This window comes from Orbicella faveolata, unplaced genomic scaffold, assembly GCF_042242905.1.
Source record: "Orbicella faveolata isolate gen_17 unplaced genomic scaffold, um_ofav_v1 contig_25, whole genome shotgun sequence".
NCBI classification, from domain to species: Eukaryota; Metazoa; Cnidaria; class Anthozoa; order Scleractinia; family Merulinidae; genus Orbicella; species Orbicella faveolata.
The window spans coordinates 3048054-3067022 of NW_028301553.1; the positions used below are offsets into that span (position 1 = coordinate 3048054).

The 18969-nt window shown below is 39.6% G+C and overlaps 2 protein-coding genes and 1 pseudogene across 3 annotated transcripts; 2 read left to right on the forward strand and 1 right to left on the reverse strand.

The window, feature by feature from the left end:
• Positions 1-219: 219 nt before the first annotated feature.
• On the reverse strand, positions 220-10982 carry LOC110043021 (HMG domain-containing protein 3-like; annotated as a pseudogene). The gene is made up of 10 exons (XR_016208460.1): positions 8761-10982; positions 8467-8525; positions 6102-7349; positions 5530-5664; positions 4610-4777; positions 3605-3840; positions 2557-2698; positions 2005-2129; positions 1407-1626; positions 220-1146 (listed from the first exon to the last, which is right to left on the reverse strand). The product of XR_016208460.1 is annotated as an HMG domain-containing protein 3-like (transcript).
• Positions 10983-12453: 1471 nt separating this feature from the next.
• Positions 12454-13898, forward strand: LOC149108572 (uncharacterized). Its single transcript, XM_089294732.1, has one exon. It carries the CDS (start codon positions 12764-12766, stop codon positions 13679-13681), a length of 918 nt encoding a protein of 305 aa, XP_089150858.1. The 5' UTR covers positions 12454-12763; the 3' UTR covers positions 13682-13898.
• Positions 13899-14643: 745 nt separating this feature from the next.
• On the forward strand, positions 14644-18141 carry LOC149108573 (alpha-(1,3)-fucosyltransferase fut-3-like). The gene has a single exon (XM_089294716.1). It carries the CDS (start codon positions 15155-15157, stop codon positions 16334-16336), a length of 1182 nt encoding a protein of 393 aa, XP_089150842.1. The 5' UTR covers positions 14644-15154; the 3' UTR covers positions 16337-18141.
• Positions 18142-18969: the final 828 nt, after the last annotated feature.

The following is an 18969-nucleotide window of genomic DNA, read 5'->3' on the forward strand; positions in this document are numbered from 1 at the left end:
AATGTATTTCCTACCCCAGGGGCTCATGCTGAGGTGTATTATTTATGTATGGCTGAATTTCAATGTATCAAAATTAGGCTATTAGCCTATTTGTCAACATCACAAGTACTAAAAGAATATTATCACCGTGATGTCACAATGGTTAATTTTAGATAAACTGTCACACAAGGGTGTCTGACATTCCCCTCACCCCCCCCCCCCAAAAAAAAACACAGGAAATTGGTTTTTAACAACTCTATTTCTCAAAATTCCAAATTTTACAAATTGGATGTGCCCAGCAATATATACACTATTTACAAGCGACGTGTGCATTTTTACGTTGGACGAATGCAAGGAAGATAGTATGTCTTGTTAAACTGAGCATACGCAAGATGCGAGTTTTGCGAGGGTGGAAACTATTTAAAGTTGCACAAGAGTTAGTCATTGATGTCATCCTGCTCATCCCAAATGGCATTCAGTTCTTGTTCCACTTCCTCCTCTTTCTTGTCTCACAGAAGTATTCGTAAAAGTAGTTAAAAGATAATAAATACAGTAATCTATATTTGGTTTAAAAAGTATGCACAAATATTTCGCTCTAGGAAAACTATTTGTTTCTGTGAACAGATATCCACGGGCAAATACCAATATTTGAGCCCCAAATGGAGAATGTAATTTATTTGTATAGCTTGAAATTATTGCCAACAATCCAGTACAGATACTCCTTAATGCTGAAATTACTTCTTTGATACAGGTTGCTTAAAAGTAAAATGCATCACAATTGCCTTGTGTATTTTTCTTCAGTGTAGCAACCTGTCTGCGTACAATCTGTTCGTTTGGATAAAAGTCCATGAGGTAGTTGTACAGGAAATGGACCCCAAAACCTTGAACACAGGCACTTCACAGTCTATGAATGTTCTTGCGATTATTTTCACTCTCCTGATAGCTTGTCTTCACGCTATTGGCTTGTAAGCATAGGTTAATGTTGTGAAATGCACATAAAGGTGATTTATGTGGATTGCTCGCTGAATGGAATCGATCACCAAGTATGTATCGTCTGCAATCTCCAGATATGGGATGCATCAGAGGTTCATCTTCGTGTGATTGACGATGGAGAGGTACAGAGCTGGCAAGGTACTCTGAAGGTACAATATGAGGGACACTCTTCCCCTGCAAAAAAATTATTTCTGTTAATTCATTGATCTGTTTACCTATATAAGGAAGACTTAAGAGTGGGTCTGTTAATAGGGGAGGGGGTGAGTATAACAAAATCTGAATTCAGAAGAGGAGGTTTATAAGAGAAGGGAGGACTTAAATGAAGTGTAATGAGTGAAATTAAATTAAGCAGCCGATATGATCAAGAAATGAGAAAACATCAACACACATGCTAATTTTCCAACGGGACCTGGTCATTACAAAATGCTTCACACCTGTGATGGTGACCTGTCGCTGTCAAGAATCTCAAAACATCCACTGAACTTTCCCCGCAGTTTTTTTCCCACATCAGGGTGCACGGCAATCAATATGCCTGGCAAAACCACAGGGCGTATCGCAAATGAAAAGTAATGGTGGATACTTCAACGAGAGAAATAAATCTGCTGCATCACGCACAGACTCTTGCAGGGCAAGGCACTTGGAAATGACAGTGATCTACATGGTCATGAAAATTGGATTGATCAGTCGTCATCACATAACATTTGATACTGCATTAATATAATATCAAAATTGTTGTGTTGTGACACCTAGTGATAATAAGGAGACATGTAATAAAATCAACGTCAGTCCTGTACACGTAAAAACCAAGGTGTCACCATTTTGATGAAATCTTTTCATCTCGAAGTTATTTCAAAGATAAGTGAATATAACTTTTTACTACACTGAACCTGTCATGATAACAGGCACAAGACAGATCTTGAAAGAATTGTCCAGAAAATAGCAAAATCCCTTCAAGAGTGCCCCTTTAAGTAAAAACTAAGATCAACAGTATAAGTATTAATTTTCTTTTAGCTTAAATCCAAAAACACACACCCCATGTCGACAAACAATGTGGTAAAATCCCCCCGTCTGACCAGGAACTTTAGTGAATTCGTGGCATGGGCAACTCCAACAAGTAGTGTGGCGTAAAGCTGGTTGATGTCACCCAGTAAACATTGCTAGAAATGACACAACAAAGCATGGTAAGTAATCAGCTTCACTAATTTGAAAGTTGAACATAACTTAATTATAAAATAAATGTTGATTAATCATTAAAATCCCCATGAATCAAGACATTACAGACAACAGCCTACCAACAAGGTAACTTTTAATACTTGTTCTATTCACATACGAATTTGTTCTATGTGGTTATGGGTGTACAATGTACCGATAACTCCAATGTGTTTAGCCCCCAACCCACAACCAGTTTGCTACCTTCCACTTTGTTCACCTTCACTTCACTGTTGTCAGTTGTTTTTTTTTCTTTCATAACATTACTTCAGCTACATTGATAATATTAATGAAAAAAAGAGAAGCATTTTACTTAGGTCTCATATATATACATGAACATGTACCTACAATGCAGCGAATCAAATACAAACGTACCTTCGACTTTTGAGAAACAGAAATACCAAGGTCCAGAGACAACTTCTTAAGTTCAGGCAATGATAAATTTTGTATGTTGGACATGTCAAAAGCACAATCTCTAATCTTGGCGTGGAGCAGGGCTGGATCACCTACAATGTATTAGAAAAAAAAATGTAGAAGTCATCCAAGGTAGCTGTTAGGAAAACCATGGATGATGAGACTAGTGAATGTACTCTCCCTTTTTAACTCTATAGTTATTTCAGGTAGCCAGGTCCTTAAACCTACAGTATTAATATATGATGTTATACAATTACTTTGTAACCAGAAGGGGGAAATAAACATTGTTGTTGGCAGTGGTGAAAAAGGTACTAAAAAATAAGAATGCCTGATGCTGTGCAGGTGTTGCCAACGTGTGCTGTGGCATTACTGATCAATGCAAGAATGACACTGTCACAACAGGAGAACACATAGGGTAACACATTGTTCACTGAGATCTGAACTATGTGGGTAGCTATAGCCATTGACCTGGTTTCTTGAAGAAACCAGGAAAAGCAACTATTGAGGGTGACCATGTAGGAAATGACACCACTCAAGGACAGGAGTAGATGAAAAGCTAAAGAAATTATTCCAAAACAGTGCAAGTAATTACAAACAAGAAATGTCTGTTTATGTGTACATCAAACAAACAATTCAAAGATTTCTTCATTTAAGCTGGGTAAAACATTTTACGCACTGTTTTCAGGATGCCCTCAGTGAGTTATTTTGTGAAATGAGAATACCTGTAACTTTTTTTTTAAACAACTTATCAATGCTGTTATTAGATGAAACTATCTGTTTGTTTGAAAAAGAGCCACTCTCAACTGGTTTTACTTACCCTCAACAGTTTTAGTCTGCTTTTTAAAAAACTGACTTTTCTTTTTCAATTCAGTATTCCAAATATTTGCACCACAGAGCTTTGGTGCAACAACTGGTGGGACTTCCAAAACATGAAAGTTAGGTGATGAAATTCTATTTGTTTGAACAATAACCACTCTCAACTGGTTTTACTTACCCTCGACAGATTTACTCTGCTTTTTTTAAAAACTGACTTTTCTTTTCCATTTCTGTATTCCAAATATTTGCACCACAGGGCTTTGGTGCAACAACTGGTGGGATTTCCGAAACATGAAAGTTTAGTGGTTTTGCAGAACGGGTGTATGTGTTGCACTCCACAAAATAGCACTTGATTCTTTCCAGAAATTCATCCAATGGCAGTGGATGTCCTCCAGTGGTCAACTGCTGTGATTCAGGAGCATAGGAAATCTGATAGCATAAAATTGATGCATCAATTATTAAGGTATGTAAACAAAATTAATATGTTGTGGCATGTGACATGCACTATATTTGTAAATCTAAATTTCATGTTGGCTTTTACTTCCGGCCCATTCAATGTTTTCAACAAAAACAAGTAATGATAAAATTTTGCTACACAATCATCTTTGTTGCAATAATAAATATTTCAATACTTGAATTACCGGTAAGACTGCACACACATGAAAAGATAGCCTGTGGAGCAAGTGTTTCTGTGTGGTTTTTGAGTGTTAAAAAAGTTGATTTCCAAATTTTGGTTGCGTGAAAAAAGCGCTCAAAAACCACACAGAAACGCTTGCTACACAGGCTACGAAAAAGAAGTATCCACCAGATGACAGCAGACTGTAACAACTGACCTCTTAATAAATAATCAAACTCCACTTGCCCTATCACTTCCTGAAATTTCGAAATGCACAATTCTTCATACCAAATGGGAAAAAAAATAGAGTGTATAAAGTGACTGGGTGGGCTTCTAAGTTTGCTGGAGGCTCTGAAAATCTGTATTTCAGCATGAAAATCATGTAAAAAGGGGAAGTATATGGTAACCCTTTTTTGAATCTTGACGGTTGAGACACTATTTGATTGCATCAATTTGTGGGATTGAAACCTCACGCTGTCATTGGCATTGTAAACTCAATCTAAAATAGAAAAATATAAGAGATTTGGATGCTAAACTACTCAGATAAGTTATCTGTAAAAAAATGCAAAGAAAGGTACAAACCTCATTGCGGCTGCAACAATTCTTCTGGTTACCATCACCCAAATACACCTCACCCAAAACCCCACAAATACCACATATTTGACTGTCAAGACTTCGGACAGTCAACATCTCAAAACAATAAAATCCATTGTACAACAAATCAGAAACGTAGTCTAAAGATGGCACAGGCTGAAAAAAAGGGCATATTTTTTTTAAAAAATAGGTCTAGAAAATCTTTTCTTTTTTCTATTTAGATCACATAACTCTGGTTATGCCAATAAGCAAACTTTTACCATGTAAAGCAGGACTGTATATAGAGAAAACGATCATATGTTATGAATTTCATCTGTCACAACAATAATTTTTCCTGTAACTAATAACAGCATAATACCGGTATCTACACTTGTCTGGCAGAACCAAGCAAAAATATGTTCCACTTAGTACAGGGTTCATACCCTTTTTCAGAAGCAAATTTCCAGGACTTTTCCAGGACTCAGATTGATTTTTCCAGGACTCTAAAATTCACATTAACCTTTTCACCCCCAAGATCTCAATTTTAATTCTCCTTGCTGGCTGCCATACATTTCATATTTTTTAGATGAGTTTAACAGATTTCCAGCACTTTCCAGGACCAGTAGCCCTTTTCCAGGACTTTCCAGTCCTGGAAAATGCCACTGTAAAATTCCAGAACTTTCCAGGTTTTCCAGGACCTGTACAAACCCTGTTAGCAATGCACTGTCAATAAACCATAAAACTTCACTAGCAAATTAAGTTCTTTCAGAAAAACAAAATTTCATGGCTAGTTATCACTTCATATCAAACACAAGCTTCTGGAATAATTGTATTAGCTGATATGCCACACAATCTGATTTGAGAGGCCAACCTAACGTAAAAATTACTTCAATGCAATTAAACCAAGGACAAAACCACTGTGCTGATACCTGCTTTGCTTTTAATGAAAGAATAGCAAGCTTGCTCTCAATGGCAACTGTGAGAGGGACTCCATGCTTGAAGAACTCCCTGAGCTCCATCAAAATGTCTAGACACAAGGAGCTTATCGCTGATATTAAACAGTCCTAGAAAAACAGTAAACAATATAACCATAAATATTAATGAAGCAAGCACATTACATCAACTTGGTGTGTGGCATTAAAAAAAAATAATGAAAATATGACCATGTGCAACGCAAAAAAGAAATAACCATAGTTATTGGAAACAAGGTGTTGAAAAAGCAGCAAATGAAAAACATTACAAGAAAAAAAAATAGCAAGGTCATTGCAAATTCCAAATTGGAAACCCAAAACAATGAAAACTGAAACTATATTTAAATTAATCTGGGGTGGGAGACACAAAAAAAGAAAACCTTCCATGAGTGGAGTGTGGATAATTTGTGTAACTACACAATGTTTCTATTAGTCTCATTTACTGAAAAAATAAACTCGTGGTAAAAATTGATCATATGGTATATTAAGTGAGCTTGTCATAAACCATTAAAACTACACTCATTACTAACCAAAATTGAAAGGGAATGCTTGATGCATCGCCTTGCACCCAGCCTCCAGACAGAACTTAACGAAAACCTCAACTGGCAAAAAGGCCACAGCATTAGTCAGTATATATGAAACAGGTCCTGCTTTCTGTCCCGGATGTGGTCGTGGGGTTGACAACTGGCTTCCACAAAGAAGACAGTAATCAACCTCTGGAGAGAATTAACTTGGCCAACCATTTTTAGTATTCTCGGGGTCATTTGAGTGGCTGTCATTTAACGCAATCCTATCCAAAATATTGGCAGGAATGTCATAGGGTAAAGAGTTGAACATATTAAGCTCGATGGTGGAATCTCTTGAGATACTGCTTTCTGATACATTGCATGCAGAGATGTAGTTGCTGTTGCAGAAGATGTAGTTGCAGTTGCAAAAGATGTAGTTGCTGTAGCAAAAGATGTAGTTGCTGTCGCAGATGATGTAGTTGCTATTGGAGAGGATGCAGTTGCTGTTGCCATCGGATGAGAAGTGGAAGGGCATAGAGAATTGGAAATGGCAGAGACATCCCCAGATGTTGCCTCAGCCTGAGCTGAAGATGTTGCTGGCATTAACATCGCCACACTGTAGAAACACAAAAGGGTATGACAGTGTATGCATATTTTCTTTTGCTTTTCCTGCCTCATGACACTGCCATATCCTTTACAGTCACTTGACGAACATTCAATTTTCCAATTTGCCACTGTAAGATGGACAAATCCAATTGGGTTTGAAGAAGTTGGTGGCCCATAAGCACAGAAAACAGACTCTGATAACCGATACAAATGTGGAAATGGCACAGCATTCATAACATCCACCAATCTGTCCTTGGTACTTTGATCTGCTTTGTAATGCAAAATTACCTCAGGTGTCAAGGTATGGGTGGACAGAGGTTCAACTGCTTCCTCCGCTTTCACAATGTGAGGGCAGGTAAATGAACAAGAACTATTGCTGTTAACAAATGCAGCTCTGGCAAGCTTGCATTGCTCATTGTGGCACTGAGTTTGCTCACCGTCTACAATAAAAAAACACCGTAGATTCCTGACAGTGCGGGATGAAAAAAATCGGCAAGTTTCATGATTCAAAAATTCAACACACTGAGGAACATCGATTTTTCGCTTTTTGGATTTGGGTTGATAGGATCCCCCAATGTGGAATCCACAAGACTGGCATTTTTCAGGCTTATATCTGTTAAAATACACAGCACTACAATTCTGACAAGATCCCTGACCACGTTGACTCTGAAAGATAATAGCATAAAAGAGAAAACCTTTAATTGACAACTAAGTTCGTTTCTCATTTTCGTTTCTCATTTTCTCATATACATTATTTTGTTCTATTCTACTATTCAGTTAATAGGCTGTTTGCACTATGAAGTCAAACACGCAAAGGTTGTCGGTAGTTGTAATAAATTTTGCGGGAAATAGCATTTCCTGAATAGTGATTGGCAAAGCGAGCCTCGTGTGATTACGATTGTGTTATGCTGCTGTTGAAATTTTTTCCGCAATTCGAAATCCCCAAACAGTAATGACTGTGGGCTTATCACCAGTGGTGACTAACAGTAAAGCAATAGACAAAAGATGAAAGCGATTTCGGTCAAATTTTGAATCGCCCATAAATTGCTAACATTTGAATGAAAATTCCTCATTTCCAGCAAGTGGTGTGGAAATAATATTCTCTCCCCAGCCTTCACCTTCTGTATCAACCTGAAGGGGACGTTTAAGAACCCATGACACTGTTTGATAAGAGTAGGGCATGTAGTTCCCAGTGTCATGGTCTGGTCTTGGTCTATAAGTAACCGTTTGTGTTGGGAGAGGTCATTAAATAGGGTTAACTCCAACACCCTCTTCAGGATGCCTCTAGGCATACCTGTAAAACAGACCTTGTACCTTGACCTTGTAAAGGGAAAGAACCAGAAAGCTTGTGAAATTCAACTTTCAGGGAACAATTTTTTTAAGCATTTAAGGTTTGCTTTTGTACACTGTGCAACAGAGGATACAGTGACAGAAATGCGTCATCAGTTGTAAGGAGATGCATTATGCACAAGATCAGAACTAATTGTCACAACTTCCATTAATTGACACCTCAGGGAGGTCCTCTTCCATGAGAAATATTTTGTTCATAGTACGATGTCTACCTGCCAACTTATCTACAACGACCGAAAGCCTTAGCGCTTTGATGTCATAATGCAAATGGCCTGTTGGCACTGTCATCACCAGTGGTATATTTATTAACATGTAATTCTTGTCAAAGATCAGTCAAAGTGGGCTCTTTCTCAGTTCTACTGTGCCCTCAGTCATGTTCCTAAAGATAAGAACTCTATAGTCAATAGCAAATAATGGTTACGTACAAACTTACCATCTTGACAACTTCAAAACTTCAAGACCATAGTTAAAGCAAGCACAGCACATATAAACCTATTAAAAAACAACAAAACAAAATTAAAAAACAACAAAACAAACATTACCATAGTGATGAATCTACATCTAATAGATGTAGTTAGAGCAGGTCCACATCAAGACTTTAGTCTTGCCTATTTTGTAGCCTGCTTAAATAAACTATGCATGTATGCAATACTGCATGTGAAAACTGACAGAGAACTCTGCATTCAACTCTAATCAAAACAGAAACCAGGATTACAACTCTACGAACACTTTTTTGAATTTCCTGCTTGATAAAAAGATTCACCCTCTACGTGCTAGGTGAAAGCTCTGCAAGCCTACTGCACATGATTCCACACGTGATCAGCGTGCACGCATAAAAAAATTGCTGCTTTTTCTTCGCGGCAGGACCTCGCCATAGAGGTAAATCGTCATTTTCTCGAAAACGTGTACGGTGACCTGTCATTTTTCTCTGTTGTATTGAATTGAGTAATAAATTTCTCTGTGTAAATTAAATATGGGCCAATTCTCAGTGTTGAGCAAGAAACAATCGTCGGAAACGTGAGTTAAGCAAGTAATCGTGACTATAATCACGGTGCTATTTAGACTACGAGTAGTCCCTCTTTTGCTTAGTCCGTCATGCGCGACGCGAAAGAAATTCGCGAGAAAAAAATGGCCGCGCGAAATCCTGGGGGCTACGAGCGAGGGACTACCGCTGTCACAGTGATATGTGTATCCCCGTGATATGTGTATCCCCGCACACATATCACTAGTGATATGTGTATCCCCTCCAAAATGGCGACCAGTGATATGTGTATCCCCCACCCCTCTCCCCTCTACTTTAAAAAGCAATATCCTCCTTGAAAGCGCTCTCGTCGTCCGGTCGCTTACTGGACGAACGACTAACCCAAACAGGCTTAAAACACAAATCTCAATTTTTGTAGTTGAAAAAGTTTACGTATCTGCTGCTGGAATTGTGTTCTTGATCCTAACTGGTTTTCTGCGAGCAGGATATAATGAATTTAAAGTTGAACACCAAATGGATCTAGATATATTTCAATTTGAGTTTCACGGCACCGGATTTCTAGGACGATATTAATTGCGCGGTTCGACGCGGTACATTCTCACCCCTCGAGTAACGCATGTTCTCCACTGTTCATCGCCTTGTTTGCATCTGAATTATTCGTGGAGTGAAACACATATCACGGCTTCGACCCGATCGCTATAAAATGATTAGTGGCACTCGTGTATCCCCTGCACCCGCTTTTCAGTTCGACTTTTTGTAAGATATGTTAAGTCTCAAGCTGTATTAACATTGCTATACTGCGAATATTGCTAGCACGTTTCATAATATTCGACGTTTATTCTTCGGCAGTTAGCCTAGATTACGGCTGTCTTCAGGGGATACACATATCACTGCGCCATGTAATAATTAGTGATATGTGTATCCCCTGCATGCGGTCGGCGACGGTGTACAACCGAGGTCAGTGAAACTCCAGAAATCCCAAGCTATGAATAAATGCCGGGTGTGAATATTTCTAGCAAGCCAGTTTTGACAATGCAAATGTTATGGGCATTTTTCTCCTTGGGTAGAAAGCCAATATAACAGCTGTGTCCATGGGGATACACATATCACTAGTTCATGAAATAATCAGTGATATGTGTATCCCTTATTATCCCGTGCACGCGTGCACGCGTTTTTAGTGGAATTATCGAGTTTCAAACTTCAGTGAACCCAAGCCGTGTAAAAACGTCGGGTGCTAATATTGCCTGCAGTTTTGACAAGGTTGATACGCTATATTATAACAGTTGTGTTTCTGGGGATACACATATCACTGCGCCATGAAATAATTAGTGATATGTGTATCCCCTGCACGCGATTTCAGTTTAGATATTTAGACATTCGAGTTGCAAACTCCGCAAACCCCAACCTGGGTATAAACGTCGTAGCGAGTAAGCAGCCAGCACGTTTCGGTAATAATTGGCCATTTTCTTCGATCAGGTAGATAGCCAATCTAACGGCTGTGTTTAGGGGATACACACTGAGATCACTGCGCCATGAAATAATTAGTGATATGCGTATCCGCTGTTCGAAGTTTTAGTCAGATATACAATCGAGTCGGTTGGAACTCAACCAAACTCAAGAAATCCTAATCTGCTCCGTTGGGCGCGAATTCATTTCTGGTTTCTTCTACTCTTTGCAGCGCTCGTCGGAACCTCGCAACCGAGTCGCCATTTTGTTCGTTGAATGCCCAGGCGCGTATCAGTGTTTTGTGTATCCCCACAGGGGATACACATATCACTAGTGATATGTGTGCGGGGATACACATATCACGGGGATACACATATCACTGTGACACCGCCTAAGCCCAAGAGTTTGCCCTTTCACGGCCGAGTGATTTTTTGGTGTAGGATTTCTCATCTTGACGTCCTCTTATTATTGCCTGTTATCAATAGCCCCGGGAGGTCTGAATAAAATTGCTCTACTCTACTCTTCAAGTAGCCAGGCAAAAACATATGCCGTGACAAGTATATCTTCATTCAGTGTTCGTTCAGCGAAACTGTCAAAGAAGTTTTAAAAAGAAGACGGCGAATCAGGTCTCTTGTAACGATTTTCGCTGCGTCTAAAAGTTATTGCGAAAATTTCAACAGAGTTCCAACCGAGAATTTACATTATACATTATAAATTATACATAGGAGATCATCCAACTGCGGTGAAATGTTTGCCGATAGCAGCGGAAAATTTCAGGTGAATGTCTAGTGTCGAGTGAGAGTCCGGTTCAATCTTTCAAATGGACGGCAGAAATGCCAAGCTCAGTGAATTTATATTAGCTGACTTAGACGATGCTGTTGAGTGGCGAAATCACCAACACGTTCGCAGTCGGGGTGGAGGCAGAAAGCTTTGCCAAACAAAACACTGGATAAATTTAAATCTTTCCAAAGCGCCTGTTGGTAGATTGGCAAGAACATCACAGCTTGCGAAGCGCGATTCCAGCGCTTCGATTTGCTCCGGTTCCAAAACATTCCTGGAAGACGTCACAGGTATCTCGAATGTTGACAACACGTTGTCAACGCTCCTAACATAAGCCAATCATATTTTTGCGTTGTGAGAGCAACGCATAATTCAAACTCTTGGGCTTAGGCGGTAGTGCTTCCTTTCGCGTGCTCCTCGCCTCCAGGATTTCGCGCGGCCATTTTTTTCTCGCGGTTTTCTTTCGCGTCACGCACGACGGACTAAGCGAATGAGGGACTACTCGTAGTCTAGGTGCTATTGTAAGGATTTGTATGGTATAAACAAGGTGCTGTTGCTCCTAAACGAACATGGAGAACCCTCATTTTTATTTCCAAATTTAAGTTCTTACAATATAAACAGTAAATAGGCAAAGTTTGACAAAAATCACGGGGCAGGTTCTAATTCAGTGGAATGACCTTAAGACCAGGGCATGGCGGCGGCGGCTTTCACGTATAAACACTAAAATTCTACGAGTATTTTTAGAACTTAACTTACATCGTATATTTTAGTCTCTTCAATTACTAGAGCACTTGTGCTCAGCTATTAAGACTTCAGCTATTAAGACTGAGACTTAAATAAAGTTGTCATTCATTCATTCTTTCAAGTATTCAAACTTATGTAAGCGTTGGCTGAAAGTTTGGTCATTCGAGTCTAACAACTTGCCTGGAAAGATTTCCGTATAACCCCATACATTTATTATGCATGCAGAATTATTAATTATGTATGCGCTCTATTGTTTTTAAAGACAATAGGAATTCCCGAGGGTATTGAATATATACATTGATAATTACTACTTACTGTATGAATAAAAGAGGATTTCATTGCGCGCTTTTGCGCGCTGTCTTTTCGCTGATTCTCTTCTTCCCCAGCTCCATTCTTCTCTCTTCTTCTTCTCCATATTCGCCAGGCTCCTTGCGCATTTTTTTTCCTTTTTTCACCTTGTACCCCTGCAGGTCTCGAACCACTTACCTTTCGCGTACCTCTCGCTTACCAGTCTCTCTTCCACACCACTACACTACGAGGTTCAGTTGAGAATTTGCACTCGAAAAATCATTTTTATTTTACTTCACTCGTTCACATTGCCAAAAATTTACATTACAATTGAATTATTCCTCTGTTTAAAGCATGTTTCACGCTGCACGAAAACACGCATCGCATGTTTTTATCACTAGCTCCCTGGTGAATATAAAGGGGATGATTTATTTCTTTCTCCCTGTTGCCTCTACTCTCTTGTCATTTACAGTTCACCGTTTTTATAAGAATGTCTACTCTAAACTTTTTTAAATTGTGCAAAATTTTGGCGGATCACGATCTGTGCATACAGTGGTGCAAGGAACACAACCTGCTCGCGTCGTCAGTTATGTGTCCACGGGAAAATTGTAGCAATACATTGACGTGGACACGACGAGCTTCATCGCGAGATGGGTTCGAATGGCGGTGTTCGAGAAGAAAATGCAATGGCATGGCATCAATGCGCCAGAACTCATGGTTTTCTGGAAGCAGGCTGTCCATTGAAAAAGTATTAGCCCTAACGTACGCTTGGGCGCACAAATTTACTATTACTCAAGCAGTGCACGAGACCTCACTAGATGACGAAACCACGTCAACAGAAACGGTGATAGATTGGTATAACTATTGCCGAGAGGTTTGTGCCGACAGAATCATGAATCATCATGCGGGGCAAATAGGCGGACCAGGTAAGACTGTGGAGATTGACGAGTCCAAGTTTGGCAAAACGAAGTACAACCGCGGTCGCTACATCGAAGGACAGTGGGTCTTTGGCGGCATCTGCCGCGAGACCAAGGCCTGCTTTCTTGTTCCGGTAGCACAAAGGGATAAAGACACACTCTTACTCATCATACGCGCCCACATATTGCCGGGGACACGCGTGATGAGCGACATGTGGAAAGCTTACGATTGCCTAAAAGACGAGGGCTATAGTCATCTCACAGTTAACCACAGCCTAAACTTCGCAGACCCAGACACAGGTGCGCACACCCAGCGCATTGAAAATACATGGTGGGGAGTCAAACGAAGTATGCCTCGTACAGGAACATCCAAAGATCTCTTTGAAAGCTACCTACAGGAATGGATGTGGCGTAAGCACTATGGAGATGATCCTTTTGGAAACATTATCAAGCATATCGCCGACTTGTACGAAGTGCGCAAAGATGCGTAAATTGTTCCTTGTAACACTGTATGCACTGTTCGTGATCTGATCGCCACTTCATGGAGGAAAGAAACAAAATACACAGCTTCATCACATGGGTCTGAACTTGAGGAAGGAAATCAAGGGGAAAAAAACGCCGAGAGACGCGACAGGTAAGCTATAATTTTTATTTCACTTTGTTTACATTTACAAAATTAGTATAATAGTGGCTAACCCGCTCAACAGATTATCGCTAACCGCAAGCACCCGGTTTTCCTTAGGCCTAAAGCAGTATTTTTAAGCTTTTTTAAACTAGCGAACAGGTCTAAATCGCTATTATTTTAAGCAGTTTTAAGCCTGCGTTCAGTTTAAAAATACGGTAAATGCGGCCCAAATTATGATATTTCGCATCTGATGTCCGTAATTTAGACCTAAAACTCGAGAAATTATTCTCAAACAAATCGTTCCATTTTTGCGTATTTTAGATAGAAAACTGGAAAAAAACATCTAAGTCCCAAAGTATGCGACACTTGGTAAAATTTAGAGTTATTCAAATCAAATAAGTCTCAAAGGAGCGCTATTGTTTACTCTATTGTTTAGTTAAACAAAGAACTGTATGTATAATAAATGTATGGGGTTATACGGAAATCTTGCCACTTGCCTTACACAGACGAGTTTCAGGCATTTAAGCTTATACCTCACCTCTTTTCCAATCGATAGGCAGTGTAACTGAAGTGCAGTAAATTTCCCTTCGTGAAAACCAGCCTTCGTAAAAATTTAAGCTGCACGAGTATCTCGAAGACATGTGCTGTGAATCTTCTCAAAAGTGACACGCACAAGAGCCCACGTGACAACGCATAAGCAATCTTATTGGGCTGCGACCTTTGCAACCGTTCATAGTTCGTGGACCAATCAGAGAAGACCTTTCGAGAGCTGCTACAGTACTGGAGGCCGCCCTACACACAAACTTAATAATGCGCGGTCACCGAGCTAATTTCCTCTCAGAGCCCTCTGAAAGCGACGTGACTTGATTTACATGTATAGCGTGCTTTGCATTTTAATGTTCAAGTTTCAGGCGAAACCAGAACAGAAATCGATTTCGCATTCTCAGTACATCCAGGGACTCAAGCAAGGAAACAAAGCCTGCACAGTCGCGGACTTTTTTTGATTCTCACAACACATTCAACGGTTAAATTTTAGAGAACACTTTACAACGGCTGAAGTCATAGCGATTGTTCAGAGGCATCAGAGCCCATCACGAGCTGTGTTTTCTTCAGGTGAGGTGGACCAAAATGGTTTGTCGCTTTTTCAGGTATCATCATACATGTAAGGCTGCAAAATAAGCTGCTATACATGTACTATGCTCACGATATCAACTCGTCGTACATCAACTCAAGCTTAAAGCTTTAATACATTGAATACCACGCGGAGCAGCCGGACTTATCACAACTACATCCTCTAGTCGGTGTGTAGTCGCCTGTGCCGCGAGCTAATATTTCAGATATGACAAGTATCATGAATTGGAGAATACTCGCAATTTTGGTTGGCTTAATTCTTCTCTTACTACTGTACTCCATCAAAATGTTCCAATCTGAAGAAAATTTTCCACATTTACAGCCTTGGATTGCTCGAAACGCTACCGAAACTAAACGGATGCCAAACAGATGTCATTTTGATAGCAACGGAACAAGGATCATTCTGTTTTACACTCCATGGTTTGGAAGAAAACCGTGGCCAGCTGTTTTCGAACTGTCTCACGCCAACTGCTCAGAGAAGAAATGTAAACTTACCTACAACGTTCACGATATAGGAAAGAGTGATCTGATTGTTTTTCACGCTCCAGATGTGAAACGATTCGTCAGTCCCAAAGAACTTCAACAAATTCACAACCATCGGCGTCCGAGTCAACGAATGGCCTTTCTTTCCCGTGAAAGTCCTCAGTCTCATCCTCTCGACAATATTGTAATACCGGATGGCTTTTTTAACTGGACGATAACTTTCAAAGCGGACTCAGATTTTCATATGCGCTATGGAAGTTACGTTCGATTGTCATCGGCTGAAAATCCACCGACATTAATTGATTACGCAGCAAGCAAGAGCAAATTTGTGATGTGGGCTGTTTCACACTGCGGCACTATTCGACAGAAGTATGTCAAAAAGCTTCTGAACTACATCAGTGTTGATATTTATGGTGGATGTTCACGTATCTATGGACAACACAACCAGTGTTCGAAATCAAGAAACTGTGATGGTGTTTTCAAACCTTACAAATTTACTCTGGCGTTTGAAAATGGAGTTTGTACTGATTATATCACCGAGAAATTCTGGAAATCACTAACTAGGAATTCAGTACCTGTTGTACTTGGCAAGGATTATTACAGTGCTGATGTGGTTCCACCAGGCTCGTTTATTAGTGTGCAAGACTTTCCATCCGTGAAAGCTTTGGCAGAATACCTACTGTACCTTGATAAAAATGACACTACATACAACGAATACTTTTCTTGGAAACAGAAATTTGCTTCAACGGACATCTACAGTCTTCCAGCTTGTGAGGTTTGCGATGCGCTGCACGATGAATGCCTTAAACCCAAAGTTTATTCTGATATGTTCAAGACGTTTTGGAATAAAGATGTTGATTGCAAAAAACGTGAACAAGCGCTATCAAGACTTATTGAGAAAGACTGATAGAAGTGACTTCAGTGAATCAGTTTCACCTCGGCAGACTGCGGATAATGTTATAATTAACAAATAAAGAAGTCTCGACTGTGCTCTGTTCTGTTGTAAAGTACGCAGGAAGCGGTAGAGCACGAAAGAAGTGTAGGGGAAAACACGAGACGGAGTCGAGTGTTTTTCCCTGCTTCTTGAGCGCTCTACCGCTTCCTAAGTGCTTTACAACAGAACAGAGCACAGTCGAGGCTTCTTTATTTGTTTTATGATAAATAATCCAATAATTTCCCCACCCATTTGGCTGAATTTTCAAACCAAACTTTATTTTCCAAACGAGTAAAAGTGGCGTCAGTCGTGCACTGTTCTCTGATAAAGCACGCTAAAACTAGTGGTAATCAGAGATTGAGTGAGTTCGACGCTCTCACTTTAATATATAAATATATACCGTAAATAAATGATTTCACTAGCTGACTTTCAACCTTTGTCTATTGCTAAAATCAACATTTTTCAGCAGCAACCAAGGTTTTACAGTCAGATAGTGTCAAAGTCCATGCTAGTGGAGAGGTCACGATTTGTTGATACGTTGCATGACCCTTCCAGTTTCTGTAGACTCTCAAGTTTCATAGAATATTTAAATTAATCACAACCCTTGTTAGAATTGTTCAACAGCTGTCAATCACAAACTGGACTTCAGCTCCCCCTGGATGGAATGCTAGCCCATCTCAGGGTTATTCTCAGCATTCAGTTTGCCGATACCCATTTATACACCTGGGTGGAGAGAGGCACTGTGAGAGTAGTGTCTTGCCCAGGAACACAATACAATGTCCCTGGCCAGGGCTTGAACCCGAACCACTCAATCCAGAGATGAGCACTCTAACGATGGGGCCAAAGATTTTTTTTGTTTTCATTATGCCCACATCACTTAGACGCATCATACTCATGTTGAAATTTGTCTGTCGTGTAATTGAGAAATGGGCCATTTCTGAGTTACCTTGTGCCTCTGTTTCAAAACGAGTCCTCGTTCAAAACCTTTCCTATGAAAATGAGTTTGAATTACATGAAAATGAACATCTAGGGGGAAACACATTTTCATATGAATGGTTTCGCATGAAGACTTGTTTGGACACAAGGTAACTCAGAACTGGCCTATTGGGCTGTGTATTTCAGTGTACAGTCAAACCTGTATTCAGCGGTCACCCTCAGGGAAAGGCTAAGTGACCACTTAATACAGGGTGACCACCTAATACAGGTTGCAAGAAAAACATTTCAAATACAATCAGTGCTGAAAAGACATTTGACCTCAAATAAGAAACATTCATTTTCGGCATTTTAATGATTTGCGAAATTAAACAAGGAAATCATTTGTTGTACCTCATTTGTTACATTATTTGAAACTGTTTGAGCAAGTAATTGACACTGTGTTACCATTTACATGTAACACAGGTCAAGACAATAGAAAAAGTCCTGTTGGGACTTCGCAAATGGTGACTGCGACCTCTTAAATATAGAGGTGACCACTTAATAGAGGTCACAATTGCAGTAATTTAGGGAGGTAATTTTTGGGACTTTGAAAACTGACTGCTTAATAGAGGGTAACCAATTAATATGGTGCCACTTAATACAGGTTTGACTGTATTTCAAAAGTTCTAGCTACTCTTTGTAGATACTCTTGGTAAGTGAAATCAGTATGGCTCAACTGGTCAGCAAATCAGCTTTGGGTGAATCAAAGTAAACAGGAATAAAGAAGTCTGTTTTTAGTAGTCATTGCACAACATGACCATGGCTTGTTGTCACAAAATAAATGAACAGAGTTGTTTAGCTCAGCCACCATTGTGCCCCAAAATTTGTTCAGCAAATTAGCTTGGCGGTCATCGTGCCACAATATAAATTTGCCGAGTTGTTTACCTCAGTGGCCAGTGTAAATTGTTTTATAGCTTGACAGCTATTGTGCCATTCCATCATGATTTGAGATTTTGACACATTCCAATAAATTTATCATGTTGTGGTGTGAAGACTGGTTAACAAAAACCAAAATCCTGTCGTTTGAATATAATTAAGCTGTCATTTGAGGACTTGTTAATTACTAAAACACAATCAGGGTAGCAAAGTAGGGTCAAGTTAGGTAAACAATATCACCCTTATAATATCTTCATGCATGGCTTGCAAGTACATCCCTTCATTACTTCTCTAAAGTATCTCGGAGCATTTGGGTCTTGTTTCAGAGATTTGCCCAGTCAATTTCTGGGGGTATGAACACTAAAAATCTAGAAAAAGGAATGATTAAACCATAATACTCTTTTTTCACCAATTTTGTGTCTTTGCCCTGCTGACTCAATTTCTCGGGTATAAACTTTCATAGCAAGAAGCTCAGAACTTGGTACAACCACGCAAAAAATGGAGACCACCAACCACATAATATCAAGCAAAGGTTTAATAATTATTCGTTATTATATGGCTGTGTCTCACAAGGACTGGGAACTACCGAATTCACGAATTTGATCGGCTGAAATCGATATTGACCGCGGTCTAGATTTTCCCATCTAGACCGGTTTCATTTTGCGTTGACAAAGTAACAAACTAAAATACAAAAATGTTCACCATTTTCTTTTATTTTCTTCTCAATCATTTATGGAAGTGCCAAAAAGCCTGAT

Coding starts and splice junctions, on each gene's coding strand:
- LOC149108572 (XM_089294732.1), top strand. CDS start 12,764: ATGTCTACTCTAAACTTTTTTAAATTGTGCAAAATTTTGGCGGATCAC.
- LOC149108573 (XM_089294716.1), top strand. CDS start 15,155: ATGACAAGTATCATGAATTGGAGAATACTCGCAATTTTGGTTGGCTTA.